Here is a 22,310-nt window from a genome sequence, read left to right as displayed (position 1 = left end):
AGCGATATATGGAGCTGATTAGATTAGAGAAACATGCTGGACTTTACACTTCTAATGAGCACTACAAAGGATTCAAGCTTTGTCTCTGGGGGATTGTGAGGGATGTTACGCATGATACAGTGCTCAAGTATGTGTGCGCATCTGTATAAAACTCACAAAGGTGAAGTAGAGGTTATCTTGGGACTTCGCTGTCCTATCTCTTTAACTGTGGAAACCCGTTTAATTGCCACTGAAGGCAGATAAAGTGGGGCTCTCTGTGGGATTCTTCTGAAGCTGAACAGATGAGAGTATAAAGGAGAAACTGCCTAAGGAGAATTTGTTCTTGGTATATGTGGAAGCATTTTAGAACTTGTTTTGGAGGTAGATGTGTGTATGTGAAGGGTGGCTCTCTATGTGTTTATCTAATGGGACCTTAGACTGGCCTGTACGTAGTACTAGATATGCAAGGAGTTTACAAGTTCAGAAATGTTTCTGTCACTTTTTTCTATCTTTCAATAGTCACACAGGTTTTAAACAGAAATAAATGTCACTGTGAAAAGACCTTCTTAGTCACTGTTGAACACTTAGACACTGATAAATGTCAGGTTCAGTTATTGTTTCCATACGTTTATCCAAGTCCAGGTTACATAGGTCAATCCTTTACCCCAACAACATTTTTGAAGTCCTCATGTTGAAACAAACTATGTTTCTACCTTAGACAGGCTTTATACAGTCACCCTACTTTGCGTAACCCCGTATTGGAACATAGGTCTTTTTCCCATAATCAGGTTTGACAGCTATAAACTTTTTTCTGAGGTGACATTTTGTGTAACTTAGCTTGAATGTGAGGGAGATGTTTGTCTTACTGTGCGGTCGTGTGATGAACTGGTGACTTTTGAATCCAATCTTATACCCAAAGTCAGTTGGGTTTGTCTCCAGCCCTCACAGGATACACAGCTACAGAAAATAAATGAGTCAAGTCTCACTTCATCGTTCCACATTACTCACTGCAACTTTCCAACATCTGCATTGCTGCTGATACGGTGCTCATTGCATGGTAAGCATATGTAAATAAAGCTTGGAAAAAAACACATCAGCCTGTTAGCTGCATTTTCAGAGCTTTAGATGTCTATCTCATTTCAAGAAGTGTAGCACTGTATAATTGGTAATGGATCCACCAGTTTTTTGGAAGACAATTTTTGCGTAAAAATACACATCTTCCAGTTCATTGTCAAGACTGGAACAATTGACACATAAGAGCATGCACACAACATGAAAGGAAATCATTTGGGCAAAGACCTGCAGATAAAAGTGACTGAGTAGTCAAAGTCAAAAGCTGTTCTGTAGAATCTGAACATCATGATAGCTGTGCTGCAGCAGGAGAGGGACATGGTGAGGAAATACAGCAATGTGCTGGAAAGGGATGAGTCAAGTCTCTCTGGCTTCATTTTAGTTCAGAAGATCCCATTCTGTGGATAAGATCAGGGTATCTCATGCTTATTCTCACAGCTGACAACATAACTCTTTACAATGTTTGTAGTGAAGGTCAGAGGTCACATGCTGATCCATCAGCTGGAATATAAGTAGCTGTGTAGAAAGTAGGTAAATCTTTCCAAACTGCAAGCCTCCCTCCAATCAGTGCAACACAGAGCCGGTTCATCATGAAGTCACAAATGAGAAAGTCCACACTCGTGTGTTGTGTAAGTGCTGAAAATATGTGTAACAATACGACCCCCCCTTCCGCATCTTCCACCACCGGTCTTTAGAGGAATTGAGAGAACAGCTTTTAGTGATGGACAAGTTCAGTGAGATCCTGCCAGAGTCTCCTGTCAAGGTTTGAAAATCACTGTGTTGCAATCTCATTAAATGAACAAGGCCTTTCAGTCACTGCTACAGAAAGAGGCAGGAGCAGGTTGGCGTTCTTATTTCCATGTACCCGACTTCCCATGTCTGTTTCCTGAAGAGGAAATCGTTCAGCAGCCTTCAGGATGTCCTTTGATGAATCTCACTTATTCTTGAAACTAAGCTATTTCTTTGTTTGTCGTTTTATAATATTGTACACATGTAACCAAAATGTGTTCAGAGTTTGTTATCCAAATTTAATTTATTCAATGTTTACAGTGATGTATACCACTTTGCCAATGATGACGTGGAATTGAAGGAGGCCAAAGTCACTGTGAAATCTAACCAGGCACGCTTGATGTTAATTTTGTGTGAATAAAGGTCGAAACTTTCCAGCATTATGAAGAAATATGTGCCTAAACAACCTACAAATGTTTAACTGACTGGTGCTGTAATGGTGTCATGCCTGCAACCTGTTCCCATTAATCTAAAGCAAGATGTCTCCAATGCAGATTGATGGGGCGCTGCATGGTTGTGGATTGGTTTGCACTTTGCAGTGCTGTGAAATGATTCATGGTTATTGCCACATTATGGAATGGATGTAGTTCAGGGCAGGCAGCTTCTCTGCCATTATTTTAACCTATTACTGTGATTTGGTTTCTCATTTATTTACCCAAAGTGTGCTTCTCTGCTCTTGTTGAGCCTCACCGCCTCATAAACCCTCACATTCATACTTGAATGGTGTCAAGCAGAAGACATTCTTCTCTGTTTTTAGTTACCGACCAGCTTCATCAGAACAGCTGACAAGGTCAGGTGATTTGCTAAAGGGCACATTAATGATTTTTAGGGGAGAGTTGTCTGCTCCTCATTTACTTCATCTTTTTAAGTTTGTTAAACACTTGGCGACACCGACCTCACAAGAAATGAAGAGTAAAATGTTATTTCAATTGCAAATTAATTCTTAAGATCTTGTTGTCTGGAACAGACGGATTGTTTGGGAGGAAGCAGCTGCAAAAATTGGTCTACACCGTGCGCCCTCGTTCCTCGCGGTTAATGCGTTACAGGAACCACACACGATTAACGAATTCCGCGATAGAGCGACAAGCTATCTTATTATTTACGGTAATTTAAACATTTATGACCCTCCCCATATCGATATTAAACCTTGTATCTGTATTACCTTTTTTCACACTCTTATCGACTGTTTAAAGCACTTTTGTGTCTCATGAAAGTCCAAGACTCACGGAACGTAGCGCACTTCTGGATGCCGTCAGCCAGTAGAATACGCATACGGTATCACATGACTGCCTACCAAATATCCGCAATGAGGTGAAGTCACGAGCGTTGATGCGCGAGGGCGCACTGTATTTCAGATAACCTTTGTACCCTGGCCCTCAATCCCAGCTTCATTTGAGCTGCTTCCTTTTGTTTGTACATTATTGATACCATAATCAAATACAGCAAGTTCACATTTTCATCCAGATGTTCAGATTATCAGATCATCATCTTATTGCTAAAAGCACATCTATTTATTGAGAGCCACCGATAATGCTGTGGTTTGATTGATGTGTAAGAACAGATTCACTTTTTATGGTACACTTTTCCCAGAGTGGCACACCCAAATTATTTTTTGAAAAACATTTCTTAATTACATTATCATCATAAAATCTTCATATAATAGTTTGTATGTTAAACGCTGGAACAGATGCTGGCCAGTGCTTCTTTAAGAAGCAATACTGTTTACTTCTTTATATGCAGCAACAGATCTTCCATTGACATATGACCCATATTTTACATATTATATTTTCCATTTTGCACGCTCTAGTTATGTAAGGTGTCAACTGCCATAAGATGAATTTCTTTGTCTTCTACTGCTGATGATCTGGGGATTTTTTTATAACATTGATCTTATTTTCTTCAAGTAGGTGAGGAAATTATTATAACGCATATTAAAAAATAAGTCAAATCTGGATAGAATTGTGGTAATTAAAGTGTCACACAACCTGTTTTAGATAACAGAAGGGCCTGTCCATCTTCCTTCTTTTTTTTTGAGTACATATGTGTGTGTGCTGTAATCACAATTTGAAGTCTGACAGACAAGCTTATTTCAGAAAGGGGACAGGTAAAAGAATGTTCAAACTCTTATCTGATTGAATTTCAAATCTGCATTCTCCCAACCTGACGGGCACAAGCTGTTCTGTCTCATGTAATGAGGTCTGTCTAAACATCCAAGGAAACATTTGCTCCAAATATAGGCCCCTAAAATAATTACTCATTAGAAGGGAAAGAAGAAGGAACAGGACTAAGAGAAGAAGACTGATGGGTTGGTTTGATATACAATATAGAATTTATCCATGCGAGTTTCTCTCTGACCATCACCCATACTGTATTTGAATTCATTGTGCTCCTTTGGGCACACTTGTCATTTTTGTTTACTCTTTGTTTGGTAGTATGGTGGGCCTGATTTTAATGCAAACAAAAAAACATTGTAAAATCAATGACATTGTGCATCTCTGCCCCATGAAGCTGATCCAGCTCATGCAGAAAGGTTGATTTTGCTGCATGGGCCAGGAAGGCTTCCGCGTGAACAGTACTTATCATGTCAGTAACCATGGTGATATAAAGTCTAGCTGTACAGCACATTGATCATTCCCTGAGCTGTCATCATCATGATCCAAATAATCCCCCTTCCCTAAGGCGACTCTCACCAGTAGTAGCCGTCACGCTATCAGTTTGACAGTTTTTATCTACATTTGGATGCATTTCTATCTCTGACTCGTATCAGTATTATTTTTTCTGGACGTCTGTAACGAAATCCTTCACATTGTGACTGTGAGTGCCATTTCCCCCCCTCAGACATGCCATTCCGAGAGGCTCAGGAGCGAGACCTGAAGGTGGCCCTGAAGGAGACGGATCCCTCCATCCCACTGGTATTCGTCAGTGGGAACCATGACCTGGGAAACACCCCCACCCCCAGGACAGTAGAGCAGTACTGCAGTGCTTGGGGGAATGACTATTTCAGCTTCTGGGTAAGCAGTTGTCGATGCCGGTAGTATCCTTGAGCGGAATTCTTAGCCCCGACTTGTTTTGAGGGGCACGGGGAATGGGCAAATTGCACCCTATTGACTCCAGGACCCTGTTCACAAGATCTCTTTGTCCTTGGTAGATGTCGCTACTGATTTTTATGATTCTTCATCGATCTACTGTGTGAAACATACTTTTCCAGGTGTTGCTGAGGGTTTAGAAGTCCAGACTAACATCTACCACAACTCTCTGGCCTCCTTTGTCTTCCTCTGGTGTCTCAGGTGGGTGGAGTGTTCTGTCTGGTTCTGAACTCCCAGTTGTTCTATGACTCCTCAGCCTGTCCTCAGCTGAAGGAAGCCCAGGATAAGTGGCTGGAAGAGCAGCTGAGCAGAGCCACCTCCTCCAAGGTATAGCAATGGGAATGATTGGTTCTGTTCTTATGATTTATCTGCAACTTTTCAGCTGGATTCTGTCTTCCTTTGTTTGGTTTAGTTTGGGTACTTGCTGTTATCTGCAGCCATTTGACTCAGAATCTTGTCTCAGGAGACGAGTCTCAAACTAATCCATTTGCCTCTGTTCAGGAACCCAAACCTAAACATATATTGGTGTTTCAACACATTCCTCTATACCTCAAGAACCCCGACGAGGAGGATGACTACTTCAACATGCAGAAGGCAGTCAGACTAAACCTGCTTGACAGGTTCAAGAAAGCGGGTAAGACGGCAGGGTGGTACGTATCATGGGTCTGATGAACCGTTTATACCTGGGCCAACTTGAACATTACTTCACCATGACGTACAGAGTCATCTCTACAAGGATTGTGGCTCTCACTGCAGCTACAGTGTAATAGAGGATGGTTCTCATACAGTGAAAGTAGATGCAGAATCTCTGGACTGTCTGTCAGGCAGTGCAACAGGAGCGAGTGACACACGAACAGCAGAGGAAGTGGTTAAAGATTCAAAGGGCAATCCGTGCAGGCTTTTTATACGGTAGTACCCTGTGTGGAAAACACGCTCTGTAAGTGTGTTCCCTCATCCACACTCTTGTTCACACTTGTTCCGTAGACAATTATAAATTCAGATTAAAGGGCATGTAGTGCATCAACTATACTGCATATATATATAATATATATATACAGTATGCATACTGTACACGGATATTAATAATTAACATACAGGATTTGACTCGCTATAAAGCTGTGAACATTACATGACTTTTTCATCTTGTTATGCGGTTACAGTCATGCATGTTAGTACAATACATGAACTGGTGGCTGCAGCAACATCAGGGATGTAATTTTTGGCTGCCTGTGTTGACTTACAAGCAGTCCCATCCATACATAACAATTGGCCTGGGTCTTCCACTTGATTTATCCAGAAAGGATTTTTCTTTTGCTGCTCAGAAGGAGGATTGTGTTGGGAAAAGGAAAATCGATAAGTAATGAGGAAAATACCTACATTTAAGAAGAAAATGAAATAATAGCGCTGTTATCAATTGTGATAGTTCTTGGTAAGTCAGTCAAATGCACATAAACTGAAACGTAATGCAATGACTTTACCGAAAAAACTGGTAATATTATTGAATGAAACAGGCTGCCTGTTCCTTCTGCTCTCCTCCTGCGCTCCGTCTTTTAACATCTGTAAGATGATTCTCCTGGAACATGGCCCTGATGCGTGATGGGAGAACAGAATGACTGTTAAGTGTGCTCTGTCAGTTTATGATGCCTCTTCCATTTGTACCTGATACTGGTCAGAAACCAGTTTTTCTTTTCTAGCCACGCTAGAACAGACGAGGTTGCGCCACAATTAGTGCATTTACAAGTGGGCTGCATCTGTGGTTGCAGCAGTCACCGTATTCAGAGTATAGCACGATACGAAATTTGATGGTTATCACACTATGAACATTTGTCATTTGTGAACATTATTAAAAAGGAGATGGAATCTTTCATGCAATTCTGTGCAACTCCTGGACTGCCTGTCAGTCAGCACAGTGGGAGTCACTGACACACAGCAGAGAGGTGAAAAGGACTTCACTGAGCGACAGCCTTTATCCATTTCTACAGTCCTTTCTATTATACAGCAGTCAGTTTCTACAGTTTCCTTAGAAACACTTAATTACAAGTAAGTAGAGAGCGTGGTTTACATTTATATGCATTAGTTTCGTATATGATTACTTTTCATGGTTGTTCCATGTTTTGATGATGTAACTAAACCAGAACAATTTTCTCATCAATGAGTTTTGAGAAATTTGCATCCAAAAAGACGACAAAGCTTAGTTTCAGGTTAAAAAACAAACTGCAGTTTCCATTTTAGCGTTGGTAAGAAAACACAACACTGTTATCACTTTCCTCATCCCCAGCAAAGACATCCACCTGCTTTTACATTAAGGATGTGACACTTCCATTTCCATCACATAATGATGATGATGAAGATGGCAACAAAATACAGTGCAGTTTTCTGGTTATCTTACCAGGAAACTCTCATATTTACCACCCTAGCTGTGCCGTAGTCTGCATTTCTATTTCTCTGCAGACTATTTTTGATTGTAAGTGCAGTGCAGGGCTGAGCAAGTGAATTTCCACTCTCACTATGTGGCCCAATAATTGCAAAGGATTTTTCAAAATCCATAACAATTCCAAACTTTCTGTCTTTTCCAGACGGATGAATCAAGAGACGTTTTGCTAGGTTTGAGATTTGTGTCTGACTCACCAGCAGATCTGAAGATCAGTGAGAATTAAGTGTAAAATGGGCTTAAACTTTACATTTCAACTGTAGTTGCCAATGTATTGTTTTGAAAAAACAAACAAACAAGGAAGCGCTTTCTGAAATATGAAAAAAAAAATGGGTGAGAGGGGGCAAAAAATGAAAATGACTAAAATAGTTCATCAATACACTTAAACAGTCATTTATATGCAGCATCTAGGCTAAAAGCTATGTCCTTTAACACAAAACATGTTTGTGTGAGCAAGACTGAGATCATGAGGAGGAAGAGTAGAACTCCAAATTAGAATATTAATATGTGGCCGGTTGCCACGACAAATTAATATTTGAAAATCTGTCCACAGGATGGATTAAGTTTGAAAATTCAAAGAATTTCCAAAACCCTATTGAAGGACTCTGTTGTTCGTCTTCATGGTTGGGTTTTCTCTCATACATAGTAGATTATGTGTCTTGTGGACATTGACTATATTGGCTGTGGTAATTTTTCTCCCTTTCTTTGCATTGCATTATTCACACGTCACCTCTCTGCGGTGTTGGTCTGTTCTCTTCTCCTCACCCTGTGATCTGGAGCCTGTGCTCTTGTCCATCGGTGATCATTACTGTCATTACAGTAAAAGGCAGCGTCATTAAACACACACACACACACACACACACGAGATGAAGTATTGATTTAATTCTACAACCGAGATCTCCATTAGAAGAAGATGTTGACAAAGATTACTCAGTGCTTCCTCTTGTATTTAATGGTGCACAGTATATAAATGTAGTTGCAGTAATTGAAGGACTACAACTTTTATAACATTAAAATTTTTGCATTAAGGTCTCTTAATGGATATCTGGGAACACTGTGAGACTCTTTAGTGTTTTCTTTTTGGAACAAAATCATTGAAGAACTATTCAAAGATATTTTTCTTAGTCAAAGATCTAATTTTAGCAGAGAGGAGCTGCGGAATGGCAATAGCAGAGAGGTGATATTAGAAGTTTTAAAACGACTATAGGTAAAAGAGTCAATCTAATTATCCAGAAAGCAGCCTTGAAATTGAATCTCTGGATGTAAATAAATGTCTTTAGCAGTAACCACTGCTCTCTGTAATCGAGCTCTCTGACCACTACGGCGGTGTCTCTTTTGGGTGTCAGCATTCGCTCAGCATTTGTGCGACTGTTACTGCTGCTGCTGGGCGTATGGAGCCCCCACCACTCCAGGGATATGTGGTGGAAATAGAAAGAAAGAGCAGTCCCCCTGCAGAAAGAGAAATACACTTAATTGATTTTTCCTCACTGAGGTATTCCTCATTCCTCTCTCTATTTGTTTTTCTTCATAAAACATGAGTAATTGTGAGTGCATGACTTTAATTTGTATGAGAGGGATTTTTTTTTTTTTTTGCGTGTGTTAATGTGTTTTGCATATAAATTGATATCCTTGTGAAGCATTTTTATATGCCTGACATTTTACTGTAGGTATCTATATGTTATCTCAGCAGCGCAGCTACACATGAGCAAAGGTGCAACACCAATTAGTCTTCCTGCGGCTCATCGGAGCGTCCTGTTCTATCCTGGGAACGGTTGCGTGCATTCCGGCTTGTATTAATGATAGACTGTCTCTGTGTGACGACCCCTTCTTGGGCAAGTGAAGTAGTGCAAAGGCCTTGTTTTAATTGAACAAGCAATAACAGTAATTTGGTTGATATTAAATTTGAGATTTAATTCTGTTCTTGCTCCCTGTGTTAAAGTCTTTCGAGAATAAAACCAAACCCCTGATTAGGAAAGAACGTGCTTATTATTTACAATTAGTTTACTCAGTTAATTTTGTACTATTTATCACTCGTAAGGCAACTTTTCAATAATACTGTCAGTTTGTTCATAACAATTACAGAAATCTCTGAAGGAATTTGCTGTTAATGTGGCTACTTTTCTTTCTATCATATCCGTAATAACAATAAATCTGCTCTTTCTGGCTTTATTCTCCCTCCTTATTCCAATTTTCCATCGCATGCAACCCAGATCTTAACTACTGCACAGAGAGGAAGAAAAGACACAATCACAAATTGCTCATTGGAGATGTTGAATTTGGAGAGAGCAGGTTTTATACACATCCAGAATCTCTTCAGAGGAGATAGAATTCCCTTTTTCTCTGAATCCGTGAGAGACGAGTGTAGAGGGAAGACGTCCTACAGTGCTCTCAGCCTCTCCTTTCCTCTAGTAGTACTGTAATTAGATTTCTTTGCCCTCCTCCTACAGTGTTTATATCCTGCATTCAGGATACCTTAAGCACACATACAAACAAGGGCGAATGAATGCACACACTTCTATGCTGACTGTAAACCCTGTTTCTGTATGATTAAAAAAAAAAACTGCACATTTTGGAGATTCATTGGAATCCCTAACATTGCTAGAGGTTATAGAGTTGTACATACAGTAGCTAATTAGAGACAAGGATAAGCCGTGCGCTGCTCACCATTGTCTCAGGTTTTCCTTCTCCATCCCTTCCTTATTCACACTCCGTCTCGCCAGTGGTTGTCTTTATCAGCGAGCAAAGACACATTAGTGATCCGCTGTCGATTTGATAAGAGGCCACAGTTAAGCCTTTTAACTCCATTGTTTTAATGATGAGGCTCAAGAATATTTTTTTCTCTTTTTCTCTCCAATGGCATAAAAAGCAGAGGTTGGTGGGGCGTGTTCCTTTAGGCTGATGAGATGAGTTCATCCAGGATGACTGGTTTGTCACCAGTTTTTCAGATGGTGAAGTAAACTGAAGAACTTCAGTCTTGTAGTAATGATCAGGGGTGTAATCAGAGCGGATGATCTCCAATAAAGCTTCCTAAGGTGCAGGAACTTCCTGTGTTTTTACTGCTTTTATTTCCTGTAGCAAGTTCAGATTCATTCAGAATTATAAAGTCATAGAATCACATGAACACATTGCTATTATTTGAGTTTTTTTATTGCAAACTGTCCTCAGTACCTGAAAATGCATATCTGATTGGAGAGTTAACCAGCGTAGAACATTTTTAGATAACATCCTTATTGTCAACAAACTGTTGCCTCATTGAGATCTTATTCTGGTGTAATTACAAACAAGTACGTTTGTCTGTGCTGACAGTAGGTGTTGGGACAACCTGTTAAATTCTGTAAGCTTTAATAATTGGGATTTTGATTAGAATTTAATTTAAAAGGGCGTCTGTACCTTAACGGAAGATTAATATCCCATGCTGCGGTAAAATTAGTAATATAATGTTGATATGTTTTTTAGGATGACTAACCCAAACAAGTGATAACTATATATGACAATTTAAGTAAGGAAAGAGCATTTTGATTGATGATCAGCATCAGTGGTGGATGTTGCTTCAAGCAGCCATTAGTCAGGCTCAAAAGTCCTGGTGATAACCTGTAATTATCAGGAACACTGCTTGAATGGCTGTACTTTGTCGACTTTCCTAATTGGTTAATAGTTATAATAATGGAATATTACAGCCCATTGAAACAAAGTCATTATTATGTTTTTCATTCTAATGAGCTGAAACCTGTCGTCAGACCCACATCCATCCTGTGGAGACAGCAAATGAGAGCTGAAGCTGCTTCAGATATGAAGTAATCTCATCTTCATGATTCTTGGCCCCTGAGCCTCAACTACCAGCCCACCCACCCCCCCCATCTCATCGACGCCTCCGTATATCTGAGACATCTGAAGCGTTTGGAGGCGTGTCACACTTAGAGGCGTAAAGGTCATAGCTCGCTGACATCAGGATGATTAGATTCCACGTTTGGTGCCAAATGGCCAAAAGGTACAAAATTACATGTGGACTACTTCCATCTGCCTGTATCCTTTGTGTGTGTGTGTGTGTGTGTGTGTGCACGCGCATGTGCACGTGTGTGCGCGTGTGGGGTTGACTGGAGGACTTAGAGATGGTGCGTGGCGGCTGCTGACAGAAAGTGATTTATGTGGACCTGGAGCTGTAACATACCTCACCAGGCTACATCATTTTCATCCCTCTGTCATGCAAATTATCAACAGCTACGACTTCATGATGAATTATTTCACGTAATGGCAGCAACCCTTTGATATAACCGTATACATCACGTCTCCTCCTACGCAGCCCAGCGCCACACACACGCAGATGACAGTTTGGTTTTCCGAACACCTTAAAAGTTTTTATAAGAGATGTGGAGAAAACCTCAGCAGGGAAACTGTGTCTCCTGTAGGTGATCACTGAATGGACTTTTGGGATTTGGGGGGGGGGGGGGCATGACAAGATAGGAGCTAATCTTGCAATTAGCAAATCCAAGCAGTGATCAAAAGATAAAAAGGAAATGATGAAGCGTGGGATGAGGGCGGATTGAAGGAAGGAGCGCTGACATTAGACAAGAGGTTTCCTTCATTACTGTGTTTTGCCATCTTCATCAGCAGCCACTGTTAAAGGCGTCTCGGAGCATTCTATATTCCATTCTTCTCCTTTCTGTGCATTTTTGTTTTTTTTTTGCAACCCTGACCAGAATTCAGTTTGATTGTGGGTAATTTTCAACCATTAGCAATCAACATGTTTTCATCACTCCAGCTCCTTACACTGGACATTTTCTGAGCCCCTTTCCCACCACCACCACCCCATCGCTCTCTCTGTCTCGCTCTCCCTCCCTCCCTCCTTCCCCAGTCCCCAGGTGGGAGTCTTTATCACAAAGAAAAGCACAGAAGAACAACACTGTTCCAAGGCTGACTGGTAAATGGGATTTTTGCATGAATTTAACAAGACACAGAATTATCGGCACAGAGAGGACATGTTTTTGCAAAAAAAAAAAAAAGAAGAAATTTAAGAATGCAGAAAAATATCGCAAAACGTTGAAAAATTTGTTGAAATTCAACAATCCTCTACTGTAAGAAATACAGCGGTCTAAAACTCGGAACATGTTCTGTCCCCCCTGTCATTACAGCTCAATGGCCAAAGCATTGAGCTGTAATGACCACATCTTTGTGGTCCATTGTCCCAATGGCTGAACGGGTTTAGTATTTTCAGGGTTTGATTCTTTTATGAAGCTCAATCGCTAGAGCCGTGGAACAAAGATTGCTGCAGTTAAGGGTTTAAGTCCCACCAGGCCTCCCACGTTGATGATAGTGCAAAGCACTTTAGATAACAATGTACAGGAAGAGGTGTGCTGCTTTTATCCGAGTGAGGCCAGGTGAGACGAGCTGCGTATCGTATTTTCTCATCGTCGGTTCAAGGTCATTTTCCCTGAAGGATGCCAGCCATCATTATCCTGGAGGCAGAGGCGGCCTGCAGAACGACATCCGCGTATATTACTTTAACACAACAGAGAACTGCAGCGTCTGTTCTCGGTTACCGCTTCTTGAAAAAGTGTGTTCGTAATGCAACCAGCTGCTAGGTGTGTTTTGTAGATTGCCAACTTGAGGCAAAAGACAGTAAAAAAAACTGATCTAAAGTCAATGGTGCAGCATTTGTCATGGTATTTAAAGGTGCATGGTCTTATTGTGTTTAATAGCGCACTGCTTCACACTCTCTAGTGATGCACTGATACCTCTATCACCAAATCCACACGTACGTGTTCACTGACCCGTCACCCACCTGAACACACGAATCCTCCTGTTTTCCGACACGTAGCTGCGTTAACATCTGGCTGCACCTCCAGCTGTGACACTGATCTGTGCTGCCCTTTAAATCGCGTCAGGCAGCGCATGTTGTTCAAGGGATTTCTTTGCGTGTTGTTTTCATGTAATTGCAGTGCTTTATCTAATCACTTCAGTTACTTCTTCTTTCAAAATAAAAGCCCCCTTGGCTTTCAGTGGACAGAAGCCTGTCTTCTGACAAAGCTGTTACTATGGAATATTTTCATGAACAAACTACTGACTCCTCAGGTTATAGACTGACTTCCTATTATATTTATTCATTTGACTTGAAACTTAAGACAGTTCAGGGTTACTATTTCCACCCAGACTCTTCTACTGTAAAGCTGTTGGGATGGATACGGCCTGTTGTTTCTTCCTTGAGCGGGTATTTTGGTGTCTCTTTGGACGCGTAAGCTGCCCATGCTATGGGCGCCAACACCACCCCATACCATCAGACATGAACTGTCCGCTGGTCCCTCTCTTCAGTCTGCAGGACACTGTTTCTAAAAAGAATTAAAACTTTTGAATCATCTTACCACAGACGTTATCTTTTTTGTATCAGACCATTTTGTAGTAGCTGGGGTCCAGAGAACACAGCGGCTTCTTGTTTATATACGGGTTCTTCTTTGCATGATACAGCTTTAACTTCCGTCTTTACATCTGAAAAGCTGTGGCTCTCTGGAAGGGTCCTTTTTGTACCCAGTGATGTCGTTTACCTGTTGTTGTTGTTGTATTTTCCAGTTCCATACAGTCTCAGCCTCTATCGTCACTTTACACTTTTTTTCTTGTAGACAATTTCAGCTTCATATGTTTAATTTTGTTGTTGTGGGTTTTCTTCAGCTGTTTATCTTTTATTCATGCAGACAAACTTTTGGAAATGCTGTTCTTTTTCAGACAGGCCATGTTTTCTTATATAGAGTGTTTTTAGCAGAAACGGGCGCAGGTGGACTGGACTAGACTTCTAAAGTCTGCGTAATGATGCATCTGAAAGGACCGTTCCCAAAATGAATTCAGGTCAGGCTGTTATTTCTGGGCTTTTACTAAACTGCTCCAAAGAAATCATTTTTGCTCCCTAAGAGTCACTGGAACAAGTCAGCATGGCAAATCAATTCGTTTTCACTGTGGACCAGTGCACTTCAGGTCTCAGCTATAGTTCAGCACTCAGTGTATAGTTTTTGCTGCAAGCAGTCTCTTATAAATTCAGAACAAAAGACTTGTGTTAGATGGGATCTTATTAGATGTTACCTACATTGTTAAACAACCACTGATGAAAATATCTGACATGACTCAGGCATGTTCACACACAAAGTTTTCTTCACAATTTGTTTTTGTCTCTTCTTTCCTCGCTCTCTGACTCTCCCCTCGAAGTTTAGCAGCAGCCAAAAAATAGAACTGTAGAATTAGGTTTTGGATTCCTCTGTATTTGAACCGTGTCTTTGTGTGAGCAAAAAATCCATATGAGTGTTTTCTCAGGGTGATGTTAGATGATTAGATGATTCCATGGTGTACCCTTCTTCTGTTTTCCCAGTGTTCTTACAATCATGATGAACCTTAAATATTTTATTGCAGATCAGAAATGGGATCCTGCTTCTTTGATGCACCACTACATATTTTACAGCCATACTGTATTTCTATAGGTCACTAGATTTTAATTGCATTTCAATAACCAATCTAAAGTCTTAATGATGTCATTAAATCATAAATATGATTAAGGCAGTATGAATTAATATTTATTAAGACTAAAATTAGCTTAAAAATAAAAACTTTACATGTGACGTAAATGTTCCATTCCTTGGACGGCAAGCGGCCGGCTGACCCGTGCTGCCCCAGCTGATGTGGATGTTGGCGTCAGGCATAGTTTGGAGCTGGTTTCGGTTTATAAAAAGCAGACAAATCCAGACGCGATTCATGTCAGGAGCCATAAATCTGGAAAGCGACGGCGTACGAGTTGAGCTGTTCTTTTCTTGCTGTGTCACATAGGTTTTAAACCTCTGACCAATGAGCAGCCAGCACCGCTCAGCCACATGGTTGCATCACAAATGTATCACACGCACACACCTCCCTGCTGCTGCGTGGTGGTGTCATGTGGTGTGTGGGATGTGAATCAGCAGAGACGTGACTACGGAGCCCAGACAAACTGACACATGTATACATATGCACCCGTCCACACTCCCACACACTTTTATTTGGTGGCGTGATTTAATCACAACGTCTTTGAATTTGGACGAAGGCAACAAAAAAAAAAATTGGAAAATATTATTTTTCCTGCCGCCGGTCCATTTGTCATTTTTATTACAGCATGAATTCCCGTCTATCGCTTCTTTACTACTGCTGTTCTAGCATCTTCCCACCAGCACCTCCTCTATTGGAGGTGACAAAGAAGTCACAGCCCTCGTGTGGATATGATAACTGATTGAACATTTCCAAAATGGGCATTGCTAAGGTGATCACATCAAACTTTTTTTTTTTCTCGCTGTGTTTTCATTGGCAGGGTCTGAATAATTATAGGTGAGCTGCGTGACGGTTTGTACGATAGATAAAAACACTCGGGGAATTCACAACAGATCGTACTCGTGTCTGTACACAGACAGTGAAGCAAAATAACGAGTATGTGTTAGCCTAGAGGCATGGGGGGGGGGGTGTGTAGCCTTTTGGCCCCCCATCTTCAAAACAACATCAAGGATGCACGTGTACAAAAACGCACATGTACACTTTAGGACTGATCAGCGTTGACCCTTATCTAGGTTACTAGCAGTGGCAAGGTTATGCAGAAGGCTGTCTAGGCCAAACGCGTATAAACACACACACACACACACACACAGGTTCATGAAGTGCATCAGCCGTAATTATTTTGCTGCAGGCCCCACACCCACGGTCACAGGAGAGTGGGCTTCACACAGCACTGCCCTACGATTTGAGCGTAAATGACTTCAGCGCTGGTTTACACACATGCAGGCCTAAATCATCGATTTACATTTATGACAATATCAAGCGGGCCAGCACGTGAGATTGATCTCCTCACTTAACTCTGAATGTTATTACGCAGTTAAATTAGGTCACACATCACCGCTGGAGACTTAACGATTCAGAACAGACGTCTAGGAAACATCGACAGTAAATGCAGGAGTTTGTTCACTGGGATGGATCCTCCTGGTCTCACTGGTGCAGATTCCCGGGACAGTCCCATGTCTGCTTCGTGCAGACTGAAAATGATCCTCTTTAGTCGCCACTTTCCAGTGTTGTTGGCAGAGTGTCTGACTGGAGATGAGGCAGCAAGTGGCTAGACAATCCTACCCTGCTGTTAAAAAATAGAGCTTATATCCTCCGCCAAAATCCTGCAGTAAACCCATCTTCCAGTCAGATCCCCGCCCCAGGACAAGCACACACACTGAAAACAGATATTAGAATATATGTGTAGCCATAAATATTTAAACAGAAAACCCAAACCCAGTCATCATACACCGACTTAGTCCAGATTCAGCTCGTCTGTATTGATTCAGCAGCTCAGTAACTCATTCACTACCAGCACTTTTTGGTAAATAATCTCCTTCGACTGACTTTCTCTGACGCTCTGGACATTCATCGGTGTTATCTTTCTGTTTTCGATCGATTCCAAGATGCTTTGTTCAGAGCACACACCGGGTGTGTGCCGACATATACAAATTTTGTTGCATCATACGCTGCTGAAACTTCCGTCTCCCTCTGATTCGCCAGAGGGAATCAAAGGGACTGGATCGGTTGTCATGACGCTAAATTCCATGATTAGAATCCTGATCCTGTCCCCCATCCCTCCCCGTTGAAAAACATAGTTTACATCAATCGCAGCCAATGAGTTCATGTCAGAAATTGGTTTTGATAATATTCAGTATGGTTCTAATGCGAAAAGAGGGAACTGTAAATGCACAATACTTTAACGTGTAAGAAATGAAGCAGCAGCTTCTTCTTTAGCAACACAACACACACATTTAGTCAGTGCTGTCAACAACAAATGGCATCACTTCCTTTTAGACAAAAGCGGACCCCATGCAGGTTTAATAAACATAATCTGAACCTTTATTTGGGGTACAGTGGGTTCAGATGTGATGTGAATTGTACTGCCCTCCAGAAAGAATTGATAAAAGCGCAGATGTTTCTCTCTGTATCACTGATTTCACCTGTCTCCTCTCCACAGGGGTTAAAGCCGTCTTCTCCGGCCACTATCACAGAAACGCTGGCGGTTGCCACGGAGGTCTGGACATGGTGGTGAGTTCAGCCATCGGCTGCCAGCTCGGCGAGGATCCCCACGGTGTCAGGGTTGTCATAGTGACTGCAGACGATGTCGTCCATCGCTACCACAGCCTGGAGCAGCTGACGAGAGGCATGGATGAGGATCTTAGGAAGCTCTTGCAGAGCGGAGGGGAAAAAATCAAGGAAACCGTTTGATTTGCACACAGTTGAGAGCTCGCTCTAATTCATTGGAATTAATTTGTCAACTCTAATTATTTGCAGCAAATGTTCTCAGTATTATTTTTTATATGCATTACCTTGTTTTGATGAATGAGAACTTGTGATTAACACTGATTTCTATTAACCCAAACTCCCAAAAATGTTGTATTTCATAAAAGTGGAAAAAGATCATTTGAAGTTTCATCCTGGGGTGTGGTTAGTATGTCTGACCAAGAAAAAGAAGAAAGCGATGAGCTTAACCTAAAGATGTTGCAACCTGCAAAACCACACTTTTAAGTACAGAATCTAAGAGTAAACTTGAAGGTTGTTTTCTTTGTTTGCTGAATGCTTTCTTAAAAGCTTCTTTTGGCAGATCTGATGTTTTCTAATCACTCCTCCTTTTGCAGTTATAGACAAACATTGAATGCATTGTAAATGTAGCACTTAGTGCCACTCAGTCCTGTATTTTTTAGACTGGCACCTTCACTTTCTGTGCAGAGTATAACCCAAACATTATAAGAAGATCATTGAAATGTTATTCAAAGCAGACACTGAAAATTCATCATGAAGGACCAAAAGAAAGGAGTTCTTGAGAGCGACAGTGTTTGTTTAAAGTTAATTTTAAGATTTTCTTTAACTTGCAGGATGAAGATAACCACGAGACAATGAGATGGCCACAAGACGGTCTTTATTCACATAATTAAATAGCAATGCTTGAAAGGATGTTGAAAACCAATTTTAGGAAATCAACGTAATACAGAAATTATCAGATGGTTTGAGACAGAGTCTGGATTTCATAAAATGCTGCAGGTTTGTGTCATATAAAAGTGAGATTTTTCCTGCAATGATGCTCGAATATCCAGTCAGAAATTAAACCAGAATTTATGATGCAACACGTCCCATTTATTTGTCATCAACACCACATATGCACAGGAGCTCCATGTATAAAATGAATACTATAGGACTGATGTCAGGGAGATAATCATGCTACTAGTGATGTAATCAGTGAGTGATTAATCAGAGGAGTGTAGTATTTCCTGAAACATCCACACAGATTCACAGCTCACCTCACCGTTGAGTTGGGAGCATTGAAATTGTCCAAAATGGACATTACTGCAACAAAATGACTTTCTCTGTCGGCCCAAAATGACTCTACTCGATTATATTTTCCACACACACTGACTCAAACTCACCCTGACTGACCGGGAATTTAAGAGTCGTCATGGCAACGATTTAGAAACACATCTGTGTGTGTCTCAGAACGACTGCGAGTGATGGAGAAAGTGTATGTTCTGGCCGTCTGAGCGTGTCCCCGGTCTGGTGGTACCACAGGTGATTTTCCGTTTGCACGATGGCCGAACTCATTTCACACCGACATATCTCTTCTCCACAAAAGTCACCGTGTGACGGAGGGAGGAGGGGGTGTCTGGGAAGAATGTATAATGACTGTGATGTGTGAAAGTCCATCTCCTTCATTTCCTGTTTGAGAAGAGACCTTATGTCCTTATCTATTTTTATATTCTCATGGTGGCCGAACTCAAGCACATTGTTCCTTATCTGTTTTTGTGTGTGTGAATTGGTTTTTGAGCACATTTACTCCATGAATGGAGGAACAACACAAACCTCAACTTGTTCCTGTATTAAATTCTTATGAATGTCACGTGATTGGCTGTATTTTATTTTTTTTTGTAAAAAAATACTGATTTTTTTTAAATCTCATTTCAGTTTTGTGTTTATTATATTGTGTGAGCTGTTTTTAGTACTTCTAAACATTAATTTGGAAAAGTTTTCATGCACACTTTCTTAATTCAGACAAAAAAATCATGTCATTACATTTGACTGCAGTACCCAGAATTCATTTGGCTTGTCTTATCCAACCTGTCAGTCTATCATGCTGTGCGTTCGAGGATAAGAGCCATGGAGTCAGATTGTCTGTTTTGTAATTGCAGTATGAAGGAAATTATTTACTCTCAGGTGTTAAAAAGAGGAAACATCTTTTAGACACCACAAATATTGATATGCAGATCAATAACACAAAACCTGTGTGCTGGTTCAGGTGGACAGCTCCAGCTGTACGGTTGTGTTCACATGACAAGCCTCATTGCCCTCAGTTGCAACACACACCCTCTTGATTTGGTTCAAGCTACAGTTCCCCTGCTCCTTGTGGGTACTTTGTTCACGGCCCCTCCACCTCCTAAATATCCAGCTTTAGGCTTTGGTTGGGGGGGGATCAAGATGTTTTCCCATTATCTCTATGTAAACATCCGCAGGCTTCATGAGGTGGGAGCATAAGCGTCTCATCAGGTAATGTACACTAATATATCAATACAGTGCCTTACATTCTGAATGACAGAACCATCTGCAGCTAGGTAGGTAGGGAATTTTACTAATCCCTTATGGAGGTTCCGCCAGGGAAATTGTCATCTCCGATACACTACACACAGCACAGTAGGCACACAAAAAGCACACAGAAAGAAGTACTCAACACCATTCAAAATATAAAAAGTGGGAACACCGTAAAATATAAAAGAGTCATAAGTGGATATGCTATGCAAAATGCTAAAAAGTGTTTATAGTGACATGTATTGCAGTTGTGTGTGTCAGTTAACCGTAAACATGAAAAAACAAACTAGCAACAAAGATTTAAAGTCAAAGGTCACCTAATTGGCATGATAACAAAATCTAGAAGGCAGAAATCTTGTAATCACGGACTGACCTGGAGTTGTGTTGGAACAAACTAAAAGACGTTGTGTGTCCACTTGAATGCATTTGTGGTTGTTTCTATGTAGGCCTCATGAACTGAATAAAGGTAAGGGGAAAAATCCTCTGACCAAATATCAATGGAGGGATCCAACCGTAAGTACCAGGTATTGGAGTCATGAGCACTGCTGCCAGGGAGGGAGACCAAATCAGGGGGGGCTGTTGGTTCTCTTACCATCTCTGTAATGGACTTGGACGTGTTTTTTGTTTTAATTACAAATGTTATTCCGTTGCTGTTTCCTGTTGTGTTCTTATACTTCTTGGACAAATCTAGATGTGCATGTGTTTGGTGATGCAACTTTCTTATTCACTTCCTATGCAAGCTCACAGAGGCCAAAGAGAATTAATATGCTCGCTGTTGCCCCTAGAGGCTGAAAAATATGCATACATTCACTTGTTATTACTTGTTTAAATTCATGTTTTCTCCAGTTAAATGAAAGTTATTCTATGAACTCCCTGGAATTTTTTGGCCACGTTTTTGCTTTTATGTCTTCCAGTCTCCTTGTTGTTGGTTCCAGGAGGACAGGTGGTTTGAGGGTGTAGCGCTCCAGTTTTCTCTCTTCTAAAGAAAAACTTACCCATGCAGAGCGCACTACAGCAATCCTCAGAGCCCTACTCTGGATTTCTGTGTGTCAAAGGGTAGATTTTAAAATCCCACTACTGGTCTACAAAGCACTCAGTGGTCTCGGGTCAAAATGCATTCCTGATTTACTCGCATGTTAGAGACATCCAGACCCCTGGTCGTCCTCTGGGACAGACAGGCTGAGCCGCTTTTAGTTTCTATGCTCTTCAAATATAGAGTAAACTACCCAAGTACCTGAGGTACTGCCATCTTTAAAATTATTATTGTCTTATTTGCAATTTCATCAGATTCAAATTACTTGTTTTTCTCTGATGCTATTGATGTCTTGTTTTTAAGTCTAAACTCCACAGGAATGCTGCCAAATACTCCTGGATTTTAATGTTGTGAAAGTTACGATGGCTTATAATAGCACTAATGCACCTCAATCAATCCACAGGCATTAGAATAATGATATTTATTGGGGTCTCTACCATCTTTGAACCTCTCGACCCTTCTACAGCTCTTGGGTTCTTCATCTGCGTGCCTCTCTCTCCTTGAGTGTGTTGTTCCTCCTGTGTGACGTAAAGCTTTTGTTTCTCGATAGTCAGTGGAGTGCATCCGTTACTTTGGTCTCCACTGAGGAAAGGAGGTTGTGTGACTTCTGCACCTGGAGGTCTATAGCTGCTGGATTCTATATTTTTCCAAGGCAGTAATCTGTCATCTACATTGTCCATACTATCATTTTACCCTGTTTATTCTCAACGATATTGTCTACAGCTCATAAACTACATTGATTCCAGTTTGTGATATTTGTTTGTAAAGCAAATAAAAGGAACAGTGACAACTTTGGTTTGCTCTGATTTTTTTTATTTTGAGAAAAAGTAAACCAAGGTATGAATAAATAAATGGGTTTACTAACTCCTCAGATAACTAAACCAGGCTTCAGCATGAGCTCGACTTAATAAAACCACTCTGAACTGCTTGACTTTGGTTCATTCAGGTTTGTTTTGTTCTTTCTTTAGGAAAACTATGCAAACATCACATTTTTCTGTTTTCCTCAGCTTGATTTAGCATTCAGTGTGTGTGCCTCCTCAGTTTCCTGGTTTCTGTTAGCTAATTAGACAATGATGAGTCAAACATGCATCCGTCGTTTTAAACATAGACTCATTCAATGTTAGGCTATCAGTACAGACCTAAATCTGGAGGGGGTACCATCAGTTCTACAGAACAAACAGTAAAACTAACCGATGCCACTGATCAATGTGGCATGAAAATATCAACATGTTCATCGTTAACTAAACCCAACTCATGCACCCCATATTGAATTCCCCTCTCTGTTAAATTAGAAATTAGCTGACTCCAGCGCAGCCGGAGGGGAGTGAGCAGG

The 22,310-nt window shown here is 40.9% G+C and overlaps 1 protein-coding gene across 1 annotated transcript in view; it reads left to right on the top strand.

Moving 5' to 3' along the window:
• The window catches only part of cpped1 (calcineurin-like phosphoesterase domain containing 1), a 30,204-nt gene extending 8,455 nt beyond the window's left edge, over positions 1–21,749 (top strand). The window contains exons 3-6 of the mRNA XM_068306255.1: positions 4,678–4,850; positions 5,127–5,252; positions 5,427–5,559; positions 17,348–21,749. Coding sequence (XP_068162356.1) covers positions 4,678–4,850; positions 5,127–5,252; positions 5,427–5,559; positions 17,348–17,598 — 683 coding nt within the window. The 3' untranslated portion in view covers positions 17,599–21,749. The remainder of the gene's footprint in view (positions 1–4,677; positions 4,851–5,126; positions 5,253–5,426; positions 5,560–17,347) is intronic.
• The last annotated feature ends 561 nt before the right edge of the window (positions 21,750–22,310 follow it).

Source organism: Antennarius striatus, chromosome 21 (assembly GCF_040054535.1).
Source record: "Antennarius striatus isolate MH-2024 chromosome 21, ASM4005453v1, whole genome shotgun sequence".
NCBI classification, from domain to species: domain Eukaryota; kingdom Metazoa; phylum Chordata; class Actinopteri; order Lophiiformes; family Antennariidae; genus Antennarius; species Antennarius striatus.
The sequence above is the reverse complement of the archived record's forward strand: the minus strand, read 5'-3'. Positions and strand labels throughout refer to the sequence as shown.